Source organism: Ailuropoda melanoleuca, chromosome 1 (assembly GCF_002007445.2).
Source record: "Ailuropoda melanoleuca isolate Jingjing chromosome 1, ASM200744v2, whole genome shotgun sequence".
NCBI classification, from domain to species: Eukaryota; Metazoa; Chordata; class Mammalia; order Carnivora; family Ursidae; genus Ailuropoda; species Ailuropoda melanoleuca.
In genome coordinates, this window is record NC_048218.1 from 17,541,627 (window position 1) to 17,564,557 (window position 22,931).

A 22,931-nucleotide genomic window follows, 5' to 3' on the forward strand; every position below is an offset into this window, starting at 1 on the left:
CTGGCTCTTCCTGCTACGATTTCTTTGAAAGTAAATATCATTGCAGATTTTGACTTTTTGAACCCCTGTGTGTGTGTTGAGCAACTCTGACAGGTCTTCTCTTTATGAGTCACCATTAATGAAGTTGAGGCTAGCTCCCGACACCTGGACAGAAAACAGGAACAGAAGGGTGAGACGTTCTGGAACCCACTTATGACGGCTGTTGATTCACATGTGGTGTTTAGATTCAGACTTGAGGTTGCTCTTAAATTTGGGTGCATGGCGCTAAATCGGAGCTAGATATTAACAAAAATAACGCCAGCGCTCATTCTTTCACACTCCTTTCACGTATTTGACAAAATTCCCACATCCAGTACGTGTCCATAAGACATAAAAAAGAAATGTAGCTTGACTAGAGTAAACACAGAGTAGATTACATTTTTATTACCTTATGTCCGCACGGCGCCTTGATAGTCTGCCAACTATGATCGCACTGACTGTAAAACAAGCCTGAAGCAAGGGCGCGGTGGGGGGAGAAGGGCCTTTGTTCTTTCTTCTTTTCCGTTTTTAGAGAGTCTGAACCCCTATTTAAGGGTCACACACTATTTTCACATTACAAGTGGCCCCCCTCACTTGGGCTTGATGGGTGCAATAATAAATATTTGAGTTCAGAACGTGGTTGGGATTTTAGTTATTTTGGAATTAGAGAAATGGAAAGACTTTTTTTTTTTTCTTTTCTTTAATGTCAGGGTGGCCCTCTGCAAGCTCTGCCTTGTTTTCAGATTAAATTTTCACCTGAAATCTTTCTTTATAGGTTTATATTTCACCTATATGTGAATGAGCCTCATTGCCACCTCGAATATAAATCCCAGCCGTTTCAAGTCACACTGTTGCCAGCTCTGTATAAGTAGCATTGTCGGTGACAAAGCAATGACTAGTGTTGGTCTTCATTTACTTTTATCTTCCCTTGTCCATGCTGTAGAGATCAGTTGCCTTTCTCATGACGAAAGGAGAGTAACCAGATTTTCATGTTAGAATCTCACATTACTATATCGGCTCGGTGCCATTCATGGGCCTCTGTTTGGGGAAACACTGTGCCTCGTGGCCTGGTGTAGACAGAGTCGTTACTGTTTGAAGGTGGGGTTATTGCGCCTTTTGCATCCTGAGCCCTTCTTGACTGTAAAATTGCGTGTCTCCTCAAGATTGAGGAAACAAGCAAATATCAAAATGATAGGGACAAGTTTTCGTGTGATGTGTGCAGTGTTTCGACTCCACATTGTTGCTGCTTTGCATGAAATGGAGTACCGTGTAGTGAGGATACAGTCAGAACTGAAATGAACTAAAAATGTGGCATAAACTTGGATTTATTGCCTGAATTTGATCGTGTCTCTGATATGAGGCAAGGGGAGTGATTTCTAGCGCATTCTGAAGATAATACCAGTTTTCACTTGGTTTTGAGGTAATTTTTCTAAAAACCATTAAGTTTTCTCAGGGAAAGTGCTGGGAGGGAAATGTTTCCTTGGCATCATGTCCCCAGTGATGGTGGTGTATTTTGTTACAGGAACATTGGGTCAACACCGGGGTTCATTAATAAACTGAAAGCAATGGGGCCCCTGGGTGGCTCAGTTGGTTAAGCATCCGACTCTTAATTTCAGCTCAGGTCACGATCTCAGGGTTGTGAGATTGAGCCCCACACTGTGGGGCTCTGTGCTGGGTATGGAGCCTGCTTAGGATTCTCTGTTGCCCTCTGACCCCCCCACACACACACGTGCACTTTCTCTCTTTCTCTCTCTCTTACCCCAAAAATGAAAAAAATAAAGTGAAAGCAAATATGTATACACACCCCCTCCACCCACACACACAAAAAAAAAAAAAGAGCTCTGGCAGGTAGTAAGAGTGATTGCAACATGCCGTGGAAATGTGACATACGTTGGTGCAAAATTATTAAAACTGAAATGAACCCTCATACACCTGTGCAAAGAACTTTTCCCTCAGTATCTGGTTACCTGTGTAATAGCACTTTGTGGTGAGAGAAAGAAGCGAATCTGTGATTCGTCTTAATGTCAGGGGGAGGAACCTTCCATGAGTACCCCTCACCCTCTTCTGCTTTGTCCCTTCACAGACAGTGACCCTTCTACACCCTAAGGGTGTAAAGCATCCGTCACATCTTGCTTCATCTTTCCCCTCCTCAAAACAGCTCTCATTGGCTCCTCACAGCCCTTAGCTGATCTGTCCCTCCTTTCCTTTCTGCCTCTCTCGCTTCTCTCTCCCTTGCTCCTTCAGCTCTGGCCACACTGACCTTGCTTGTCCTAGAATTTTCCAGGCACACTCACCTCTTAGGGCCTTCGTGCTAGTTTCTGTGTCTCTGTGCTGCATTCCTCCAGCAGGTGACAGGAAAGTGGGGCTTCAGCTCTTTGTCTAAACACACCTTCTCAGTCGGACCCAGCCTGGCCTCTCGCCCACCCCTGGCTCCCTTCTCCCGCCCTCCTGATTCTTCCCAGCCCTGTTCTAGTTTTCTTTTTCTCCATAATACAAATCACATTTTCACAATGTGTGACTTAGTTTTATCTGGTTTTTTTTTTGTGGGGGGGGGTGATCGTTTCTCTCACTGGAATATAATTCCATAAGAACAGCGGTCTTCGTTTTGCTCATTGGTTTCTCCCTATGTCTCACATTTGGTATGGGTGGTGGTATTTGCTAAACAGAGGAATAAAGGAATGAACAAACACTCTCAAGGTGGCACGGTGTACATCCGAGCTGCTATCTCAGCTTTTCAGATACTTCTGACCTCCCCTGTTGCAAAAAAGCAAGAGTGAAGCTTCTATGGAAAGTATTAGTCATCTAGAAGGCGCTGAATTTTTGGAACCAGAATGTTCACCTTGAGACAGTAACGTGCTATGAGTGGGAACTGCTTTTCTGTAGCATTTGTTTTTGTTTGCTATTGCATTTAGACACCCGTTCTTGGTATTGAAAGGTATATCCTACCTAATATTTTACCAGGCTGTTATGATACTAAACGAAGAAAATCCATATGAAGGTCATTTGGAAAAGTTAAAATCTCACGCATATGATGGTACCGGGCTGCTAATGGTGTGGCGGCTAGAGGTTAAAACCCAGAGCTAAAGGTGTTTAACCCTGAATGTTTAGTTTTCTGCGAAAGGGGAATATATCCAGCGAGCTTGCTTGCAGAAGGCACAAATGAGCCCGTCTGAGCGGGGGCCAAAGGCTAAGAGATCATCCAGGTTCACGCCCTGTGGGCTCTTTTCTGATCCCTGTCTCATAACCCTACTTCTCCTGAAACGTTGGGTGGAGGTCATTTGCCAGATAAGCATTCAGGGCAGGAACAGCTGTTGGATAGAAAGTAGGTCTACAGATATCATAGCGAAGCATATTTTTTGCCAATTCATGTTGTTCATTAACAAAAGCAAATATTTTCCAGTGCCCCGGACATATCGATGGATTAGCCCTTTTCTGCTCTAAATATTAACTTTATAAGCCTTTTCACGGTTTACCTTATCCTAAATTCAGACGTATTTGTGGATCAGAGATAGGAGGAATTATATTAAATGCACAATAACTGTAATGGGGTAATTTTTCCTTCCCCCCATATATTATATGACACGTGGAAAGCATCTCGTGCAGTAGAGGCTAATCAATGCAGGTTGTTATTTTTTGGCCGATTTGGAAGTGGGAGCCGAGATCACAGTTTCTAAGGTGCCTCGGAGGTCTCTGGATAGGATGAACTGCTGTATGGTAACAAAAAAAAACCACAACCAAAGTAAAGCCTCATAAGGCCAGTTTGTTTCTACTTTCTCTGTTGTTAAAATGCCCTGTGCTTTAAATGACCTGCGATAAACAGCTTCCCATTCCTCTGCACCCTGGAACATACGCTGTTGTTCCCCAAGCCACTGTTTTCCCAAAGGAAGCACCTTGAAAGGGCAGGGACAAAGGGCACAGGTTTCCTGCTCCTGCCCACTGTCCTCGTTATCATGCGTCCGGTGTACCCTGGACTTTATCACAAACCAGCAGCTGTTCCTGGTGTGATCATGTCTTTAGGATATAGGGATATCAGAGAAACAGAAGCCGAGCTGTCCGTACAAACTCTTCCTTAAAACACTGTCCCCTTCCTCCCTACCAGCTGCAGGGTAGTGATAATGAAATATTAAATTCATTTTCAGATATCAAGATGTACCATCATTCTTCTCTCCTTGACTGGACAGTGATCTGGTTTGCTGGTTGGTAGGAATACAGGAGAACTTCAGTCACGCTAATTGAGAAGGAGCGTTAGTGTGAATGGCTAAAATGCTTGAATTAAAGATTAAAAGCTTCCTTTAAAGTGTTCGAGAACAGCAATAACAAGGGCTGCTTACAAGGATTTACTCGAAAAGAAATATTGGATTAAATGGAATAAATCAGGAATACAGTATTTGTATTTATTTCCACATGCCTAAAAAGAAGTCTTAATACTTGAAATATTCTTAATCCTATTAAATGTACCTTGCATGCTCATTTCTCTAATATTCTTTTATCCTTAATTTTACAAAGCTACATTTTAAGATAGGCTAATGAGATTATACTGACTCAGATTTCAGTGTTTATCTCCTTTCCATCAAGCAGTAGACAGTGTTTGCAAATCATAAGAGTTGGAGAAAACCATACAATTTGCCAACCGTAAAAGTTGGGTGGAGAGCTTTCCTACTTACATAGTAACTTGTGTAATTCTAGTTTTTGAAGAAGATGCTGTGTTACGGTTATGACAGTTAACAGCCGGACGGCTGTCTTGATCAGTGACAAGAGCCCCAAACATTCATACATTTTCATTTGTTCAAAATGGAAAATATGGTCTCCCTAATTCTGTTATCCTGCCGGATCGTACTGTGCCAAAAGAACTTCAACGTGTTCGTGTTTAAGCTGTCCCCGCAAAGATGAAAAAACGATGAAAACCACGGGAAACAAATTTAAAATGCTAAACATCACTTCCGTTTCCAGTGGGGAGCACTGATGAAGTTAAATATACTTGCACATTGATTTGCTTGAATTTATGCAGAAAAACACTTGCCTTTGATTTCCTTTTTTTTTTTTTTAAGAATTTTAAATTGACAGTTATTTCTCAGTCTTAAAAATTAAGGACTCCTTTTCAATCATTTGTGGGCCGTTTATGGGGATTATACCGAAGATCTTTTAGAAAAATTTATATTCCTTTTCCTGTAGGTGGGTACCTCATGGTCCCGTGTGTAATTCATTTTCCATGGATGTGAAATAAAAATAGCTCCTTTTTTTCTATGGTTTGCATAAAGCTCTAAGATTTGAATGACGTGATAAGCAAAGGAAGAGAGAAGAGCACGAAGGACCGTATATACCAGCCTAATGTGTGGGGTGGCAACTCGTTTTCCCAGTGTAGCTAGTATGCTGGCCTGAGAGATGAAGACCCAGGGGGACAGACAACTCACGTTACCTGCCCTGGGTCACAACTAGTCTAAGAAAGACTAAAAGCCAGGTGTGCCTAATTGCAAAGCTTATGCTGCTTTTCCCCTTTGCCGCTGAAGTACGCTCTCCCCCATCTACCACACGGAAGATGGGGGCAGATGCTTTTTAATCTGTGACGCCCTGTGCCAGTCCCAAACCTGTTGACTCACAGTCCCCTGGTGAGGCAGGGGGCTGAACACACAAGTATTTTGAAAAATAACCCCAGGCATACTACCCCCCTCCTTCCTTCCACTTAAAGGCAACCTCTGTATAGATACCTAAACTTCTCTTATTTTAAAAAAATAATAATTATTGCACAGTGATTAAAGAAGAAGGGAAGAAATCTGAGCAAATATTCCGCTTTAAAATTAAAGATCTTACTTACTTAACAAAAAAGCCTCTGGTTGTGGTTGAAATCTGGAAGCCTTTGGACTGTGAAGATTCCAGGTGTTTTTTTCTCAAAGCATGTATAAAAGACATTTAGCTTAGAATTTCTTTTCAAGAGACACCTGGGTGGCTCAGTCAGTTAAGCGTCTGCCTTCGGCTCGGGTCATTATCCCAGGGTCCTGAGATCGAGCCCCCCATTGGGGCTTCTTGCTCAGTGGGGAGCCTGCTTCTCCCTCTTCCTGCTGCTCCCCCTGCTGGTGCTCTCTCTCTCCCTGGCAAATAAGTAAAATTAAAAAAGAATTTTGTTTCAAAATGATTTAGCCATAAATACGTCTCATTTAAGTCCTCTTTGGGATATCATATTTCAAAGATAGTAGTCAATAATTAGATAAAAATCAGTAAAGAAAAATAAAACATTGGTGATATTTGAATAATCTTTTGAATAAAATGCTTAAGTTGATTTGACCTGAAAGCATAATGAAAACACCTAATTTCACTGAACATATTCTATTCTTTAAATCAACGTCTTTTTTCCTTCCCTTTTTTTTTTTTCCTTGTAAGCTCATGAATGCTCTGAATTCTCGCTAATCATTACTAATCTTTTGGAAAACTGCTTGTATAGGGCATTACAATTCACTCGGCTCATGAGTTAAAATATTTTTGTTTTACACTACGCTCTTGAATTTTACAGATATTTGTGTTTCCACGTAATTTCGCAGTCTATGTTGCAACTCAGTCATATTGCTTAGCAGTTTTAGTTGAACTCAAAATGGAAATCACTTTGTTTTTGACAACTAGTATAATGAATTGACTTGTCAAATTTTGTAAAGGCAGAAAGGTTCTTTTGTGATTTCAGAAATGCATTTTTTTTTTTTTTAGATTTTTTATTTATTCGACAGAGCTAGAGACAGCCAGCGAGAGAGGGAACACAAGCAGGGGGAGTGGGAGAGGAAGAAGCAGGCTCCCAGCGGAGGAGCCCGATGTGGGGCTCGATCCCATAACGCCGGGATCACGCCCTGAGCCGAAGGCAGACGCTTTAACCGCTGTGCCACCCAGGCGCCCCATAGAAATGCATTTTTTGACGTTTACGGGGTTTGGGATGGTGTTTCAAACACTTTCTCACAAAAGGTGGCTTTGAAATCAAGCTCTCGGAAATCCATGGTGTAGAATTTACCTTTACTCTGTGGTGTGATATTCTGCAATAGACTGATTTTGAGATTTCTTCGGTCCCTATAGGAATCATAAAGGTGCGATTTTGATAACATATCTTACTTTCAAGATTACAAAAGTTAATTTAGCAAGGCATAGGGATTTGGGACAAAATGTCTGTATTAAACACCAACTGGTTTTGCTCTGTGCATGCCTGTTTTGCTAAGAATTTTAAATATAACACTATAATCACAGAAGGGACTGTTTTATAGATTTTCCTTCACCCTTTACTTGAAAGGGGGTGAAACATTTGTACTGTGCTGTGAAATGTCTCATGGTGTTCTCTTAAACAGCATTAACTTCTTGTATGTGCTTCTCTACTAAATTCTTTGTTCTGTAGTAAAGGAAAATATGGCTTTCTTTGAAATGATTGGATATTCTGTTTCTCTTCTCAAACCTCCTTCTTTCTACTTTATAGTTCCTACAACAGCAGCCAGCACCCCTGATGCCGTTGACAAGTATCTCGAGACACCTGGAGATGAGAATGAACATGCCCATTTCCAGAAAGCCAAAGAGAGGCTGGAGGCCAAGCACCGCGAGCGAATGTCGCAGGTAAAGTGACTTTTCCATCCTTTAGTTTACAATAAAGGGGAAATCTGGGCTTAGCCTCTGCCTCAGAGTCTCCCTAGGGGCTCTATAGCTGATGAATGCCTAGGGGTGGAAGGGATCTTTAATTTTATCCAGATCTTTAAAGACATAAAGTCTTAGTTTTAAATGTTTGCTCTAAGAGTATCACTTTGGGTTTTTTAGAATCCACCTTGAGCATGCCACCTAGGAGAGATCCAGTCACACTAAGTATAGCAGGATTTCATAAGCACAAATTAAATTATGTCTGCAGCATTCTCTCTGGTTTTATTACTTTGTGTATACATAGCCCTGTAAGCATGATGTTGTAAATTAAAATCCTTTAAAATGATCTGTAGTAAAGATTAATATTTTTTATTAGATGCCAAAGTATTATAACTTTGAACTTCACATTTATTCCAAAGCCAATTCGTAAGACCATAGGAACTTAAAAGCAATGTGAACCATAATGATCAGTGCATTTCATTTCATAAGCAATCAATAACGCAACAGTGGTTCAAGACTGTAGCTTCCCACTCTAGAACAAAGCAATATAAGGAACACAAGAGATGGTATTTGGAACTAGAAGCTTTCTTGCTCCTGGCGCAATGCTGTTCTCACTACATTGTGTGGCAAACCCTGGCTTGTTTGTTTTTTAGCAAATTCCTTATGAAACAAATTGAAAAATTTGTTTAAAACCTGGTTAATTTATATCTAATAATATCAATTACAATTTCTGATATGCCTATACCAGGTGCTGGATATTGTATTTATTAGAGATAATATTAATTTTAGCCCTTTCTCAGATTCTTCATTCATTCAATCATTCACTCAGCAAATACATATCACACTTCCTTGTGAGTTACTGCCTAACTTGAAGCCTACAATTTAGAGTGAAAAAATAATAGGAAAAGTCAGATTTAAGGAAACATAAATGAGTGAATGAGGAAATCTCTCAGGTCAAAGTCAACCATTCCTTTTTTTTGGTGTTAATGTTCTGTGGTAAATATCAGAAGGTATTACTAATTTTGGTAATATTTAGCACAAATACTTAAAAGTTTTCATAATTGACGTTAAATAGGATTAATGGATCAGTCTGCCATATATTTTCTAAGATCACAGGAAGTCTTTAAAAGACTGCATTTATCATGGGCTTTAATTTTCTGTATTTTCTAGTGTTTTGACATCTGGGCCCTTACTAACTCTAGGGAGACTGCCCCTCCCAGGGTTAGCCAGTTCCTAAAGGTAGCAAATGACTAGCCTTGGGGCACACCTTTCATAATCAAACCAACCTCTCCAAAGCCCATTTCCCCCAGATACCTTCTTCATCCTACTCTTACACTCTGACCCACTACCCACCTGCCCTGCTCACTTCAGGGCTAGGTACCAGACATCTAGGGACAGCCCCTATACCTCTATACCGAATGTATTCAGACTAGCCAAATCTAAGCCTGCTTCAGCCTGCTTGCCCCGACTCACCCATTCCTTCCCGAGGAAGCCACAGACTCCTGGCTACATTTCCCCCTCACTCCCTCTGCCTCCTGACCCATCCTAGAGCTTCAGCGCCTTCTCTCAATGGCATAGCATGGCATGCTGCCTCCTCTTGGGAAATGTGTGTGAGTAACAGTCTTTTCAATGGCATCTGTCTCCTGATCTGTTGACCTCACCGTACTTGAATATAATAAAACCTGTATTTTATTTATTAATTTTTATTTTTTTAATAAAACCTGTATTTTAAAACAAAACTGCTAAAGTATCTAGAAAGACACAACACAATTTTTTTTTTTAAAGATGAGTGACCATGATACTTAGATTTATTTTGGAATAATAACAAGGGGGGGAAGTTAAAATACTTTGGCTGTGGAATATAATGTGCAACTGTAGTTGTTGGCCATGATGAAGACCTAAAAGCAGGTTGAACTAGGAAGCTAGGTAGAGTGGAATAAAGAGGTTTCACCTGAAGGCAGTTCTTCTGGAAAACAGGATTTTTCATTGGGAAAAACACGGGCTGATAACATAATCACTGGTAATAAAGCAGTTGAGTCGTATTTCTTGCCCCTGAAATGGCATCTTTTAAAACTTAAATCCTATCTCACTGTTTGCTTCTGAAGCTTTCAGGGCCTTCTCACTGGCTTCAAATTCCATTTCAGGGGCAGTGAAGTCCAAAAAAAGAATAATAAAAAAAACATTAACACTGAAACATCCCCTTGGCATCTCCAGTGCCAAGTACTTATTAGTGATTTTTTTATATACATGTCAGTTTCAGATATTCTAGCTCTTTCCTGGAATAGTAACTTAGTTTTAATTTAGCACATCTGTTTAACCATATAAATCTTTATGGAATTTCTTCATCTTTTAGTTATTAACTATATCTGACCTAACTTAAGAGGTGTGATCCTAGAACAGAGAATGCTGTCTCCTCATTCCAGTGGTCACAGGAAAGAGACGCCTGAGATTAACATTTATCTTCATAATCTGTGGTACTGAATTCTGAGGACTGTTTGCCTTTGAACTTGCCTGCCTGCCTCTTAAATCTCTGTGTATTAGCTGTCGTTTTGTCTGCATGACACAGCCAAGTCTTTGAAGATCCGTAAATCTGATGATACTGATACTTTTGTTCATTCAGTGGGAAATTGCTTTACAAGAATATATGGAGCAACCCGAGAATTTTAATTTATTTTTATTGTAATTTTTGTTACTATTTGTTTTCTTATGAATACAGAGATTTGGGGGGGTTGGTGTTTGGGGGTTTTTGGTATTTGGTTGTTGGGCGTCATGAAAACTAAACTTGTAGATTTCTGTTGCCATATGTTCTGAATAGTGTCTAGCAAATATAAGATTCTGAATAGTCGATAAATGATTTTATTATATATTTATATATTCTATAATAATTATACATATTACGTATGGACTTAGAGGTTTTAATATATCCTTAAAATGAAATTCTTCAAAATGAAATTTGACCCTTTTTGGAATTTATTATTTTTAAGATAAACATCAGTATCTTAAGAATAGTCCTTTTCCTGTCACCAAATACAAGGAAACTTAGCTCGCCTATTGAATTTGCCATTGAATGATTTTATATGATTATATATATAATTTATATATACTTATATGTATTGATAACATATATTTATATATAAACTTATATATTATATATAACTAGATATGTTTATATAAGTATATAGCTATATAAGCATATATTTATATAAATTATATATATAAGTATATAGCTATATAAGCATATATTTATATAAATTATATATATAATGTATTTATAACTTTTATATTTTATAATGGCAGATTGGGCCATAGAGGATAAAAGCGTGGCTCTTAGAGCCACAGAGATCTTGGTTTATATCCTTCCTTCTCCATTTTTTTTTCCTCCATGACCTTGAGCAGATGACTTAATCTGGTCCGTAAAATGGAGATCACCATGACTAATCTCACAGATTTTATAAAGCACTTAATACAGAGTCGGCTACGTAGCAGATCTGCAGGAATGTTATCTATTTTGGGGACATCTCAGTGGTAGCCATTGTTCAGAGAGACGTTGAGCCTATGGTGTGTGTTTATCTTGCATTAAATAGGCCTAGGGTGATGGTATCAGTGAATTGTTTTATTCGTGAGGGTACAGAATATTGTTAAATTGCTCTGAAAATCAAATTTGATTTCATTTTATAATAGTTTATTTTCAGTTTATTAGCCAAATAAATCTCTCTAATTATTCTATGTATTTCCCCAGCTCAGAGTTTACAGATCAGGTTCTGAATGTGCAAGGTGGGATGGTGAAAGTGTAAAGATATACAGGAAATCCATTTTCACATTCCAGTAAAACATTTGGCTTCTCCCTCAAACTAATTTTGAGATTCCTTGCCTGAAGAGTTCATGGTAGAGTACTGCCACTGTGAACATTCTCAAAGCAGGAAACTGAAATATTTTTATGGCAAGCTGCAAGCCTTATCTCATCCAGAGAGCAAAGGTAGTCTTTGGTAGACCCCTCCCTACAGGGGTCCTTCATTAACTCTTAGAGACATCGAAGCATCCGGGACAATAGGTTTCTTTGCTTTTGATTCTCTTCTTACTCATAGCAGTGGGGCATTTGTTCTAATTTTGTTGTGACCTTTTTAGGTTATTTTTTTACATGTCCTTCAAGTGTAATAGAAAATTCACTCCATTCTCTTTTCTCCATAATCAGAGAAAGAACACAAAGAACCTAGTCTTGTATCATATACAACAAATTAATGCCAGTAGATAATAAAATACCTAAATAAAAACCTACATGGTGATTTGATGTGTTATTATCTCGTAGAAATTCTCTATCAGTAGTTTTTTATGCACGTCTCTCTTTTTTTTTTATCTTGAAGGGTATCAGAAAAATCGATTCCTTAGGGATAAATACCTATAAATAACAGGCTTTTATAGTACAGAAATCAGGTTCTTTTATGCTTTGTATGTCTACAAAGTATGCAGGTACACATCTGTCAGCAGACCGTTATATTGCTTACTTGATCTTCCTGCTCTTTATGTCACCTGGCTCAGTTATGAGTTGCACTTAAAGTTCTGCTTGACAGCGAGTAGTACACTTGAAAAGGAAATGCAGCCGTAGGTGGTTAAGAATCTAGTATCATTTCATTTCAACAACAGGCCCAGCTGCAGACTTCTGCTCTCTGCATTCAGGTCAATGAATGAACCTCTCTCAGGGTAATCCTGGGTGAACTTCAAGGATGAGAACAGGAAGCTTTCTTTTCCTACCAAACAGATTAGCCTGGTTACTAAATTAGCATTACTTGCCAAAAATACGTTTTTCTACGTTCAGAGCATTATAATATGTACTCTCTTGGAATTTCTGGAGGTACTTCGAGTATTTTTACTGTTTATGATGGGGGTTGGTGAGCAAAAGGCCCTCGTTACCCATCAGTAGGCTGGCTCTGAGGATTTCTGACTTATCCTTCCTCCATCATGTATTTTTTTTGGTAGTGTGTTCAGGGCATGTGTGCACACGCATTGCTTTACTGCTTGAAAAATACACAGTTTGAAATTGTATGACTTGCTTTCACAAAAGACTAAGACTAATGCATTCAATTTAATGGTGGAAATCCTTGTTCAAGAAATATGTGTGTGTGTATATATACATACATATGTATATCAATGCCTTTTATGAATCATTGACATTTGTGCACATCAAACAAAATGACTTTCAGCCATTTCTGAGGAAGAGAAAAAAAGACCAACTTTGTTTCAAAGGGCCATATTCCTTCCAATAAATGTGAGCATTTATGTTTAATATACTGCTACGATAGATGATTTACATCCTAGTGGGAGATCAGATAAATCGTTTCAAGATTGGACTGGAATGTGGTAATTTTTTTTAAATGTTTAAAATGTCAAGTACAGAAAGAAAATAATCTCTCATTAAATAAAAATTGGAAAAAGGAACTGATGATTTTAAATTCAAATGTTTTCTCATTTTGTAGGTCATGCGAGAATGGGAAGAGGCAGAACGACAAGCAAAGAACTTGCCTAAAGCCGACAAGAAAGCAGTTATTCAGGTAAAACTCCAGCCAGTTCTACACCCAGCAGCACAGGCCTACACATTTTCCAGCATCTCTGAATGATTGTTCCTATTCCCATCAATTTGGACTATTGCTCATCATTGTCCAGTAATTCAGTTTCTTAAACCTTTCCTTGTATTTGCTTTTAATTAGCTCAAGTTATAATTCATTTCCATAAAACTTCTATTGTTACTTGCATTGCAGTCTGCTTTTTATCAATAATACATCTTTCTGATTGCCAGAATCTGCTGCTGCTTCTTCCTCTGGCAAAAAATTGCACCCTGATTAGAATTTGTGACAGGCACTCCTCTCAAAACTACCTTTGAGGAAACTGTGAGACTCTCCTGGTCATTTTCTGAAATTAAAGCACTTTGAGTAAAAGAGAAATTCTTTTATTTGCAATGGAATTCAGAGTTTTAAGAGCACAGAAATTTATCCTGTGTTACGGTTAGTCAAATCAGTCTTCAGGGACCTTATAAAATAATGATTTACAGTGAGAAATCAGGTTTGGGGATGGAGTGCAGGAAGGGGAGGAAGCCCATAAAACATGCTGAATTAGTCCAAATGCGGGAATGACTATAAATCTCTGAGTAAAATGAAATACGATGCCCCTTTGGAAACACTTGAATCTGCCGCCCCATCCTACCTGTTCGGTCCCCGACTGATGTGTGCACGTGTTTGCCCCGACAGCACTTCCAGGAGAAAGTGGAGTCTCTGGAGCAGGAAGCAGCCAACGAGAGGCAGCAGCTGGTGGAGACGCACATGGCCCGGGTGGAAGCCATGCTCAACGACCGCCGCCGCCTGGCTCTGGAGAATTACATCACGGCTCTGCAGGCCGTCCCCCCTCGGGTAGGTCTCCCAGCTCCCTTCAGGGCACCGCGCACATAGGAGGCGTGGGGGCCCTGGGGACCGAAGGCCACGGGAAAGAAATGTGAGAAGTGTGATGAGCCCCTCAGTTCATCTTGTCCTGGAGGTTATGGGGTCGCGGGTAGCTGCCTGCACAGGGTCATCTCAGCACAGTAGACACTCACGCCCTCCCACAGATCGGTCAGACAGGCTTCCCAAGCGACTCAGCACTTAACACCTGACCCAAGTCAGCATGCCTGGGATGGTGACGTTTCGTGGACAGCAGAAGTCAGGGCACCACAAAAGCTGGCAGGACTTCTATATATAACCAAGCTTCCCCATCGAATGACCCGTAACCGAGCGTCATGACAAGTTGGGATTTGGCCGAGTGGTGAGGATTTTTAAAGTCAGAACAGGAGCTAGAACTCAAGTTTCCTGCTCAGAGCAGCAGCCCTCGTCTCTGCGGGGAAGCCCTCGTCAGTCATGGTGTCAGCTTGTGTCAGGAGGTGTCAGGAGGCTTATTTGAGGTTTTCAGCAATAAATGCCCAGAAAGGCTTACCAAACATGCAGGCACATCTCCGCAACAAGGCTTCATGGGAGAGTTTACTTTGGACATAAGAAACATTCTGAGCGTGAATGTGTGTGCATGATGTCTGTTCATTCTGTCCATTACTGAGGAGAGAGATTAAAGTCTCTGACATTTTCTCATGTGATGCTATCAGGTTATGCTTTTTGTATTTTGAGGCTTTGTTTTTAGGTGCATAAACATTCAAAGTTGTTATGTCCTTCTTCCCCCCAACCCTTATCGTTATGAAATACCTTCCTTCTCTCAGGTAATATGTTTTGCTCTGAAATTACCGTGTCTAATATTAAAGCTATTTCAGCTTCATTTTGATTAATATTATCATAGCATATCATTTTTCCATCCTTGTACTTTTGTGTAACCTATCTGTCTTTATATTCGATATGCACTTCTTGTAGGCAGCGTATAGTTGGATCTAGCCTTTTAATTGAGAAGAACACTTATGAAGTTATTGATACAGTTGTTCCTCAGTGTGTCATCTTGCTGTGTTTCCTATTTGTCCCATCTGTTCTTTGTCCCCTTTTACTTTTGGGGGGGCCAAGTTTTGGACTAATAGAATGTTTGTTATGATTTTCTTTTGTACCCTTTGTAGGGTTTTTAGCTGTAACTCTCTATTTTGTTATTTTAGTGTTTGCCCTAGGGTTTTCAGAATATGTTTCTCCCACTTCACAGTAGTATAACAGTACAAGTGATATTAGGCCACTTCTGGTGTATTAGGAGAACTTCATACTCAGATTCTTCCATTTCCTCTTTCCTAATCTTTGGGCTGTTGTTGTCATATTTTTTCCATACTACATTATTGTTAATTTTCTTTTAAATGGTAAGTTCTCTTTTAAAGAGTTTTACATACTAAGAAAAATATTTACCATTTCTGGTGCTCTTTATTCCTTGTATAGATCCATCTGGAATTATTTGCCTTCTACCCAGAGGACTTCCTTTAAAAAAATTTTTAATGCATGTACATTGGTGAAGAATTCTTTTGCTTGGATGTATCTGAAAAGATCTTTATTTCACCTTTGTTTTTGATAGACATTTTTGCTGGGTATAGAATTTTAGGACAAAATATTCTTCAGCCACTTCAATGGTGATGTTCCATTGCTTACTTGCACTGTTTCCCACAAGAATATTTATATCCTTTGTCTCTGTAAATAATATATCTTTTTATTATTTATTTTTAGAGAGAGGGGGAAGTGGGCAGAGGGAGAGAGAGACTCTTAAGTAGACCCCACACCCAGCACAGAACCCGATATAGGGCTCAATCTCACGACCTTGAGATCATGACCTGAGTTGAAATCAAGAGTCGCATACTTAACCAACTGAGCCTCCCAAGCGCCCCTATATCTTTTTTTCCCCTTAATCTGGCTTCTCTGAAGGTTTTCTCTTTATTACCAGTTTTGAGTAATAAGATTATGACGTGCCATGGTGTATTTCAATCAGCCATTACCCCTATCTGGCTGTTTTTCATCTCATACATTTCATATCTTGAAGTTTAGTCTGGTTTTTGTTGGTTATTTTTATATATTCCATTTCTTAAGTTTTTGAACCTGTGGAATACATTATATATAGTAACTTGTAATATCTTTGGTTGCCACCTCTAACATCTGTGTGAACTTTGGGTCGATTTTGATTGATTTTTTTTTTCATTATATGAGATATTTTCCTTTATCATTTTATACCTAATAATTTTTTATTGGCCATCAGACATTGTGAACTTCTCCTTATTGTGTGCTGGGTACTTTTATATACCTCTGTTCTTGAGCTTCGTTCTGCAGTGTTGTTAAATTACTCAGGAACAGTTTGATCCTTTTGGGTTTTGCTTTTAAGACTTGTTAAGTGGGATCAGAGCAGTTACCAGCTTATGGTTCCTTGTTCTCCAATTTGGAGATTAGTATCCTTCTGAGTAATCTACGATGAATACTGTTTTCCCATCTGGATGGTGGGAACAGGCACTATTCCTGACCAGTGTGAGCACCAGGTGCTGTTGCCTCTAATCCTTTCGGATGTCTTTTCCCCGTGGCTTTGGTTGGGTTCTTTTACTCGTGGGCCCTGATCATTATATGCAGATCTGGGCAACCGTGTCCTCCCCAGCACTCTCCGTTGGCTGCTGGCTGCCTTCGTCTCTCTAGACTCTCACTGGACTACCTTAACTGTGGGAGTCCACCAGGCTCCAGCTGGTTCCCGCACCCGGACTGACAGCCTGGGAACTCACAGTGACAAGCTTAAGGAGTGGTAGGGCTCTTCTCATTTGTTTCCCCTTTCACAGTGTTCACTACCCGTTACCCGATGTCTGATATCTTTTAGAAACACTGTCTGTTCTGGTTGTTACAGGCGATTGGGTAAATCTGGTTCTCATTACTCCATCTTGGCTGAAAGGAACAGTCTGCATATATTATGTAACTAAACCAAATAGCCACCTACTTATACCGATGCCCCTCATTTTGATTTTTCTTTTTCTGCTGACGTTACAGCATACAAAGCTCTGAGGAACCCTAAGAGAACTTCCGGTACTCTTATAGATGGTGGGACAGGATTGACCCTGTTCCACCAATGACATCACTGAGACCCAATGTCTGGCTCAGGGTGACACCACTAATCTGGGTAAGGGACGGGGTGGGGCTGCAAATCACAGTTGACCACCACGGTGCCCTCTTACCAGACCATGCTTCCTCTCTGAACAAAAAGCTTTTGAAAAAGAATATCACATTAGCATTTTCTTTTTCTGTTCAGAAAAAAAAATCTCTGTCCTAGCACTGTTCAGTAAAATTCTGTTTACATGCATTTGGAGAAAAAGTCCTTTAGTTCCTTGGCCCTCGTTTTGTAGAGGACTAGATTTTGGGGTCAGGGCCATTGGGATCGTTTGCCAGGACAGGGCAGGGGGGTGGGTGTTGAGACCAGAATCTTAATTGCTGACATTTAGGGGAGTGTTTCAGCCGAAAGTCCGATCTCCAAAGTAGGGTCTTTGCTATGTGGACATTGATAGAGCTAAATATAAGATGAGGGCTGAATGGAGTCCTTATTAACAAATGCACGTTTCAAAATTTTCAGTCCCATCCCATCCACCATCACAAGAAAGAGAGATGGGAACAATGTTTGCCAAAGCTTCCTGTGTTACCAAACGGGATCCTTTCAGACTGGCCATAATCGTGCTTGTTCTGGGCCTGTCGATCGCTTCATGTAGAATTAAACATCATGTTTATTTGAAATAAAAATTAAAGACCGGTTTAGGGAGAACTACTGTCAAAAAAAAAAAAAATCGGGGCACCTGGGTGGCTCAGTTAGTGAAGCATCTGCCTTCGGGTCAGGTGATGATCCCAGGGTCCTAGGATAGGGCCCCACATTGGGCTCCCTGCTCAGTGGGGAGTCTGCTTCTCCCTCTCCCTCTGCCCCTCCCCTCGCTCGTGTTCTCCCTCTCTCTCTCCCCCTCCGTCTCTCTCTCCTTCACTCTCTCAAATAAAAAAAAATAAAATCTTAAAAAAATATCAGATTGTTGTGGATTGATCCAAGAAATGTATTGAATTCTTACCTAGAAATGCATAAAACTCTCTCATGTAGTAAAAACTGGGGCTGGATAGTCATGGGCCTACAATCTTGGCATTATCTGCCATTTTTGTTAAGTTAATGAGTGTTTTATTTAAATTTTATTTTGAGTGTTTGTTTTAACACATAGCTTGATACAGCACTTAGCTCTGCACTTCGGAAAAATGCAAGGAAATTCTAAGCCCCTTTTTAAGAACTTGTCTGTATTGCTGTTAAAAGACAAACCAAGGGGCACCTGGGTGGCTCAGTCAGTTAAGCATCTGCCTTCGACTCAGGTCATGATCCGAGGGTCCTGGGATTGAGCCCCACATCAGGATCCCTGCTCCGCAGGTGGCCTGCTTCTCCCTCTACTTCTGCCTCTCCCGTTCTCTGTTTCTCATGAATAAATAAATAAAATCTTTAAAAAAATAAAAAAGACAAAGCAGGAGTGTGCCAGTTACTGTCTGAGGAAGGTTGTGTCTTATATTGGACCCATAAATAAATTTTTCTGAGATCTCCATCATAGTTAACACAGTGCCTGGAAAATACAAAATATTCAGTAAATGTTAGATGAATATAAGGAAATTAATTAGTCAAAGTGTTTTTTTCTGGGGATTCTACAGCTGAGAGTACCTTCAAAATAATTATCCCTTAACCATGACCATATTCTACGAGTCCCAGCCTTTGCCATATGGGAATCTGGAACAACATAGGTTGTTTCCACGGTCTCTCTGAGGCTCAGGTTTAATCTGTAATTTTATCTATATTTTTTAACCCGAGCTTGGAAGTATTATGTGATGATGTTTTTGTGCAGCTAAAATGCCTTGCTATACTGTGAATTTCATTTGTGAGTCCCCATGTAGTGTGTGCGTTGTGATCTAAATTTCCTCTTTCGTGAATTATATGCCTGCTGGCTGACCCAGTAAATGGCCAGTCTACAAGTGCATTGTTTGCAGTATACGTAGAATTTTACAATATCCAAATATTTTTTTTTTAAGATTTTATTTATTTATTCGACAGAGATAGAGATAGCCAGTGAGAGAGGGAACAAAAGCAGGGGGAGTGGGAGAGGAAGAAGCAGGCTCATAGCGGAGGAGCCTGATGTGGGGCTCGATCCCATAACGCCGGGATCACGCCCTGAGCCGAAGGCAGACGCTTAACCGCTGTGCCACCCAGGTGCCCCCCAAATATTTCTAGTATTACAAGAGTTAAATAAAAGTTGCATTTTCCTCAGGGAGAGTTTGGTCTGTCACTCAGGATAAACTCAATCTATAGAGGGCTAGTGACTCTTCTAAGGACCAGCCCCTTTCATTTTTTCATTTCTCTTGAAGTTTCCTTGGAAAATCACTTATCCTCCCCCCCACCAAGATATGTGAAATCCCTCTCCAAAGTTGCATCATACACGGTTACACTTCCATCACACATGGGTCACTGCCAAACTCAAGTACTACCTAAAACTAAATTATCATTATTTAACAACCAGACCTCTACCTGTGCTTCCGACTTCCTACTTTCTCAGAGCTCGTATCCAGCAACTTACGGCCTCATGAAAGATGAGCTAAATATGATCTGAGCCTCCTTTTTTGTAACTTGTCAGGATTCTGCCTCCTAGATGGAGAGAAGACAATGGTACTGCCTGACTGTCCACATTCTCTGCAATCTGGAGAGCAGTTAGCCTTAAGCAAGCGCCTGCACAGTTAAACTCAAGGCCAGATAGGAATTTCTTTTACAATAAAGCTTCCTGTGGTAGGCTTTGGTCTGGAAAAACTCACCTTAAAAGATGAGAGACAAATTACAAAAGCTTTTTTGTAATTCTGAGATATTTTGTGTCTTTATAGATACTTATTCTAAATCTCCCAATAGACAACATCCTAATTATTATCCTGACCACAACTTTTTTAAGATTTATTTATTTGAGAGAGAGAGCGCTCAAGAGAGAGGTGCGGGGAGAGGCAGAAGGAGAGGGCAAGAGAGAAGCTAAGCAGGCCACTTAACTGACTGAGCCACCCAGGTGCCCCCTGACACAACGACTTTTTTAAGCATTCTTGAAGTGGAGGTGAGAATTAGGAAATGTTTTCGTGTATATCTGTCTTGTCTGTGTGCCGGTGCTGTTATGGTTTTTTCCCCCCAGCCATTTTCACACTAAAATTAGTTTCACGTTTACATCTGATACCTCGCATCCAGATTCTCAACATTCAGTTGAGGGGGAAGAAAAAAATTGGCACTTTCTTTAGCACCAATATTCTTCCCTTTCTCATTTCTGATTAGGTTGGCCAAATGTTAAATTTTCCTGAGATTCTGGAAAACTGCCACATGGAATTCTTTGGTAGAACATTAATGTAATGATTTGTGAGATTTATCATCAAGGAACATGATTTTGTCCCAAGGTGGAGATTTGGTGCATTCTAACAGCAGGGCAATAAATGTTCAATGAGAAGCAGCAAGATCATTGGAGAAAATAAAGGACAGAAATTAATGGGGGCAAAATTAAGGTGCTTAATTTGGCCGTTTTAAAAAGTTTTCATGTGATATTTTGCAAACTCCCCTTCTCCCTACAAGTCTTCATTTTCTACTAATCACTTTGGGTCAAAAAAAGAGATGTGAGCATTTATAGAACGTATGTAGAGGGCAGGTATCTACATGCCAAGGTAAATACGGTACATCTGCACCTCTATGTAATGGACGGTAAATAAGCTAAAAAGTATTTGCCTAGTTCTTAGTATTAAAGGCAGTGAGACAGATGAGTCCCAAAGTGCTTCAGACATTCTTCCTTCAAGATTTTAATACAACAAAAATTTTGTAAAGCCGATCTGAATGTACTTAAAAGACTGCTAGGTTAAAAATCACCTTTGAGAAATGTAAATAATCATCTTATACCTTATATGTTTATTATTCGTCCATTCATCATTCATTCATTTATTTTTAGTTGAGATTTGTAAAAATTGGTGAGTACAAGAAGACTCATTGACTTGAGAGCTTTTAAGGACAGACCCAGTAACAAACAGGTGGAAAGGAAAACCGGAGAATTAGCATTCACTGAATAAGATCCTATAGATTGTGCTGAGTGGTCTGTATGCTGTTTCAGTAAAGCCTCTCAATGTGACCGCCCTGTCTTGCTTTGACTCTTTGCCACGCTCATTAGATCTTCTAAAGACCAACAGGAAGTATGTAAACCAGAGACACTAGCACTTTCTGGTTTTAATCGAATTAAGTTAAACAGAAAATTATGAAGTATGGGACGCCTGGGTGGCTCCGTCCACTGAGCATCCAACTCTTGATTTCTGCTCAGGTCATGATCTCAGAGTCGTGAAATCAAGCCCTGAATCAGGCTCTGCGTGCAGTGGGGAGTCTGCTTGAGATTCTCACCCTCCCCCTCTGCCTCTCCCACCTGTGCTCTCTTGTGCTCTCTCTCTCTCCAAATAAAAAATAAAAATCTTTTAAAAAAAAAGTTACGAAGTACGTAGGAAAGGTATTAGCTTGAAAGCTGTCCTGTGCCTCCGAGTCCATAGTCATCACCAGATCCCCTCCACAGCAAGCCCTGCTTCATCACTGCCTTTGAAGTCAGAACAGCTCTTCGCCAGATGACTGTCAAAACGTACAGCGCCGGGCTGCCCTGGCTCATTCCAGCATAGGTTACATGTGCGGATTTATATGTTGATATCTGTTTTCATCCTTCAAAATCAAAACCCATTATGAAAATATAAATATTTCACTTTTTAGACACATGCGTAGCAGCACATTATTTAATGATCCACGGGTCATTACCTGCCCTTATGTGATAGGCGTTACAGACATCTACCCTGTCAGAACAGATAGTAGCAACGAGGAATCATCTCCCGAGAAACATGTATGCGCACACATAGGATTACCCACGTGTAATCAGGTTGAAGATCCTAAGTTGCATTCGGATTTGTATAAACTTTGTCTCAGGTTGCTTCACATTAATGTTTCCACTAGGTCAAGGCTCTGTGGTTAGTGAGAGTATGAGGAGAGGGTGAAATGACATATAAATGTCCATATCTTTGAGCATGATGTAACCAGTCAGAGGATGTGGGAAGCAAAAATGCCAAAATGCAAGCATGAATATGCAAAATTAAAACATATCATTATAACTCTCTTAAAAGTCAGGATTGTGTCACCGTTGGCATGTGTCAGGTGATCAGACCATTTGACAAATCTTTTCAAAGGCATCCTTTGTTTATGGTTTCTTCAGGAGCTCTCCAGGCTTTGCCTCCTCCTCGGTTATAGTAATCTGTTCACCATTAAGAGTGTCGGTGTGGCTCACTGCTTAACTAAACAAGAATTGAAAACCTGCCCTGCAAATCCTGGGAATTTCTGGCCCTTCTTTGCTCTCAGCTTGGTTGATCTAAGCTCTGTATCCAGTGTATGCTAGAGTTGGTCCCAAAGTGTTGGTCCTGGGGTTTGGGTCGGGTCCTGAATTCCAGTTCTATACACTGTCTTCACTGATTTATAGCTGTGGTCCGTGTGACTGTACTCTCAATATTCTGACACCAAATGTGTGAGGTTTTTTTTCCCTCACATTAAATAATTCTGACACTAACAACCCGTTAGCATAGGCCCCCCAGGTTAAGGGCTCAGTCCTGTCAGACTGCCCCCTAGTTCAGATGCCAATCCCAAATGTCAGATTTTTTTTCCCACACATTTTTCCTTCTGACCAACCAGCCATGAGTCGGGGGTTCCCACGACCCCCTCCTTTGGTTTGATAATTTACTAGAACAGCTCACAGAACTCAGATCGCTTTATTTATTGTTAGCAACTTATTATAAGGGACATAACTCAGGAATGGCCAGATGGAAGCCACACAT

The 22,931-nt window shown here is 40.2% G+C and overlaps 1 protein-coding gene across 6 annotated transcripts in view; it reads left to right on the forward strand.

The window, feature by feature from the left end:
* The window catches only part of APP (amyloid beta precursor protein), a 258,939-nt gene that overhangs the window by 164,678 nt on the left and 71,330 nt on the right, over positions 1-22,931 (forward strand). For all 6 annotated transcript variants that reach the window (XM_002920062.4, XM_011226002.3, XM_002920063.4 and 3 more), the window contains 3 exons: positions 7,460-7,593; positions 13,083-13,157; positions 13,851-14,009. In XM_002920062.4, the coding sequence (XP_002920108.1) occupies positions 7,460-7,593; positions 13,083-13,157; positions 13,851-14,009 (368 nt within the window). The remainder of the gene's footprint in view (positions 1-7,459; positions 7,594-13,082; positions 13,158-13,850; positions 14,010-22,931) is intronic.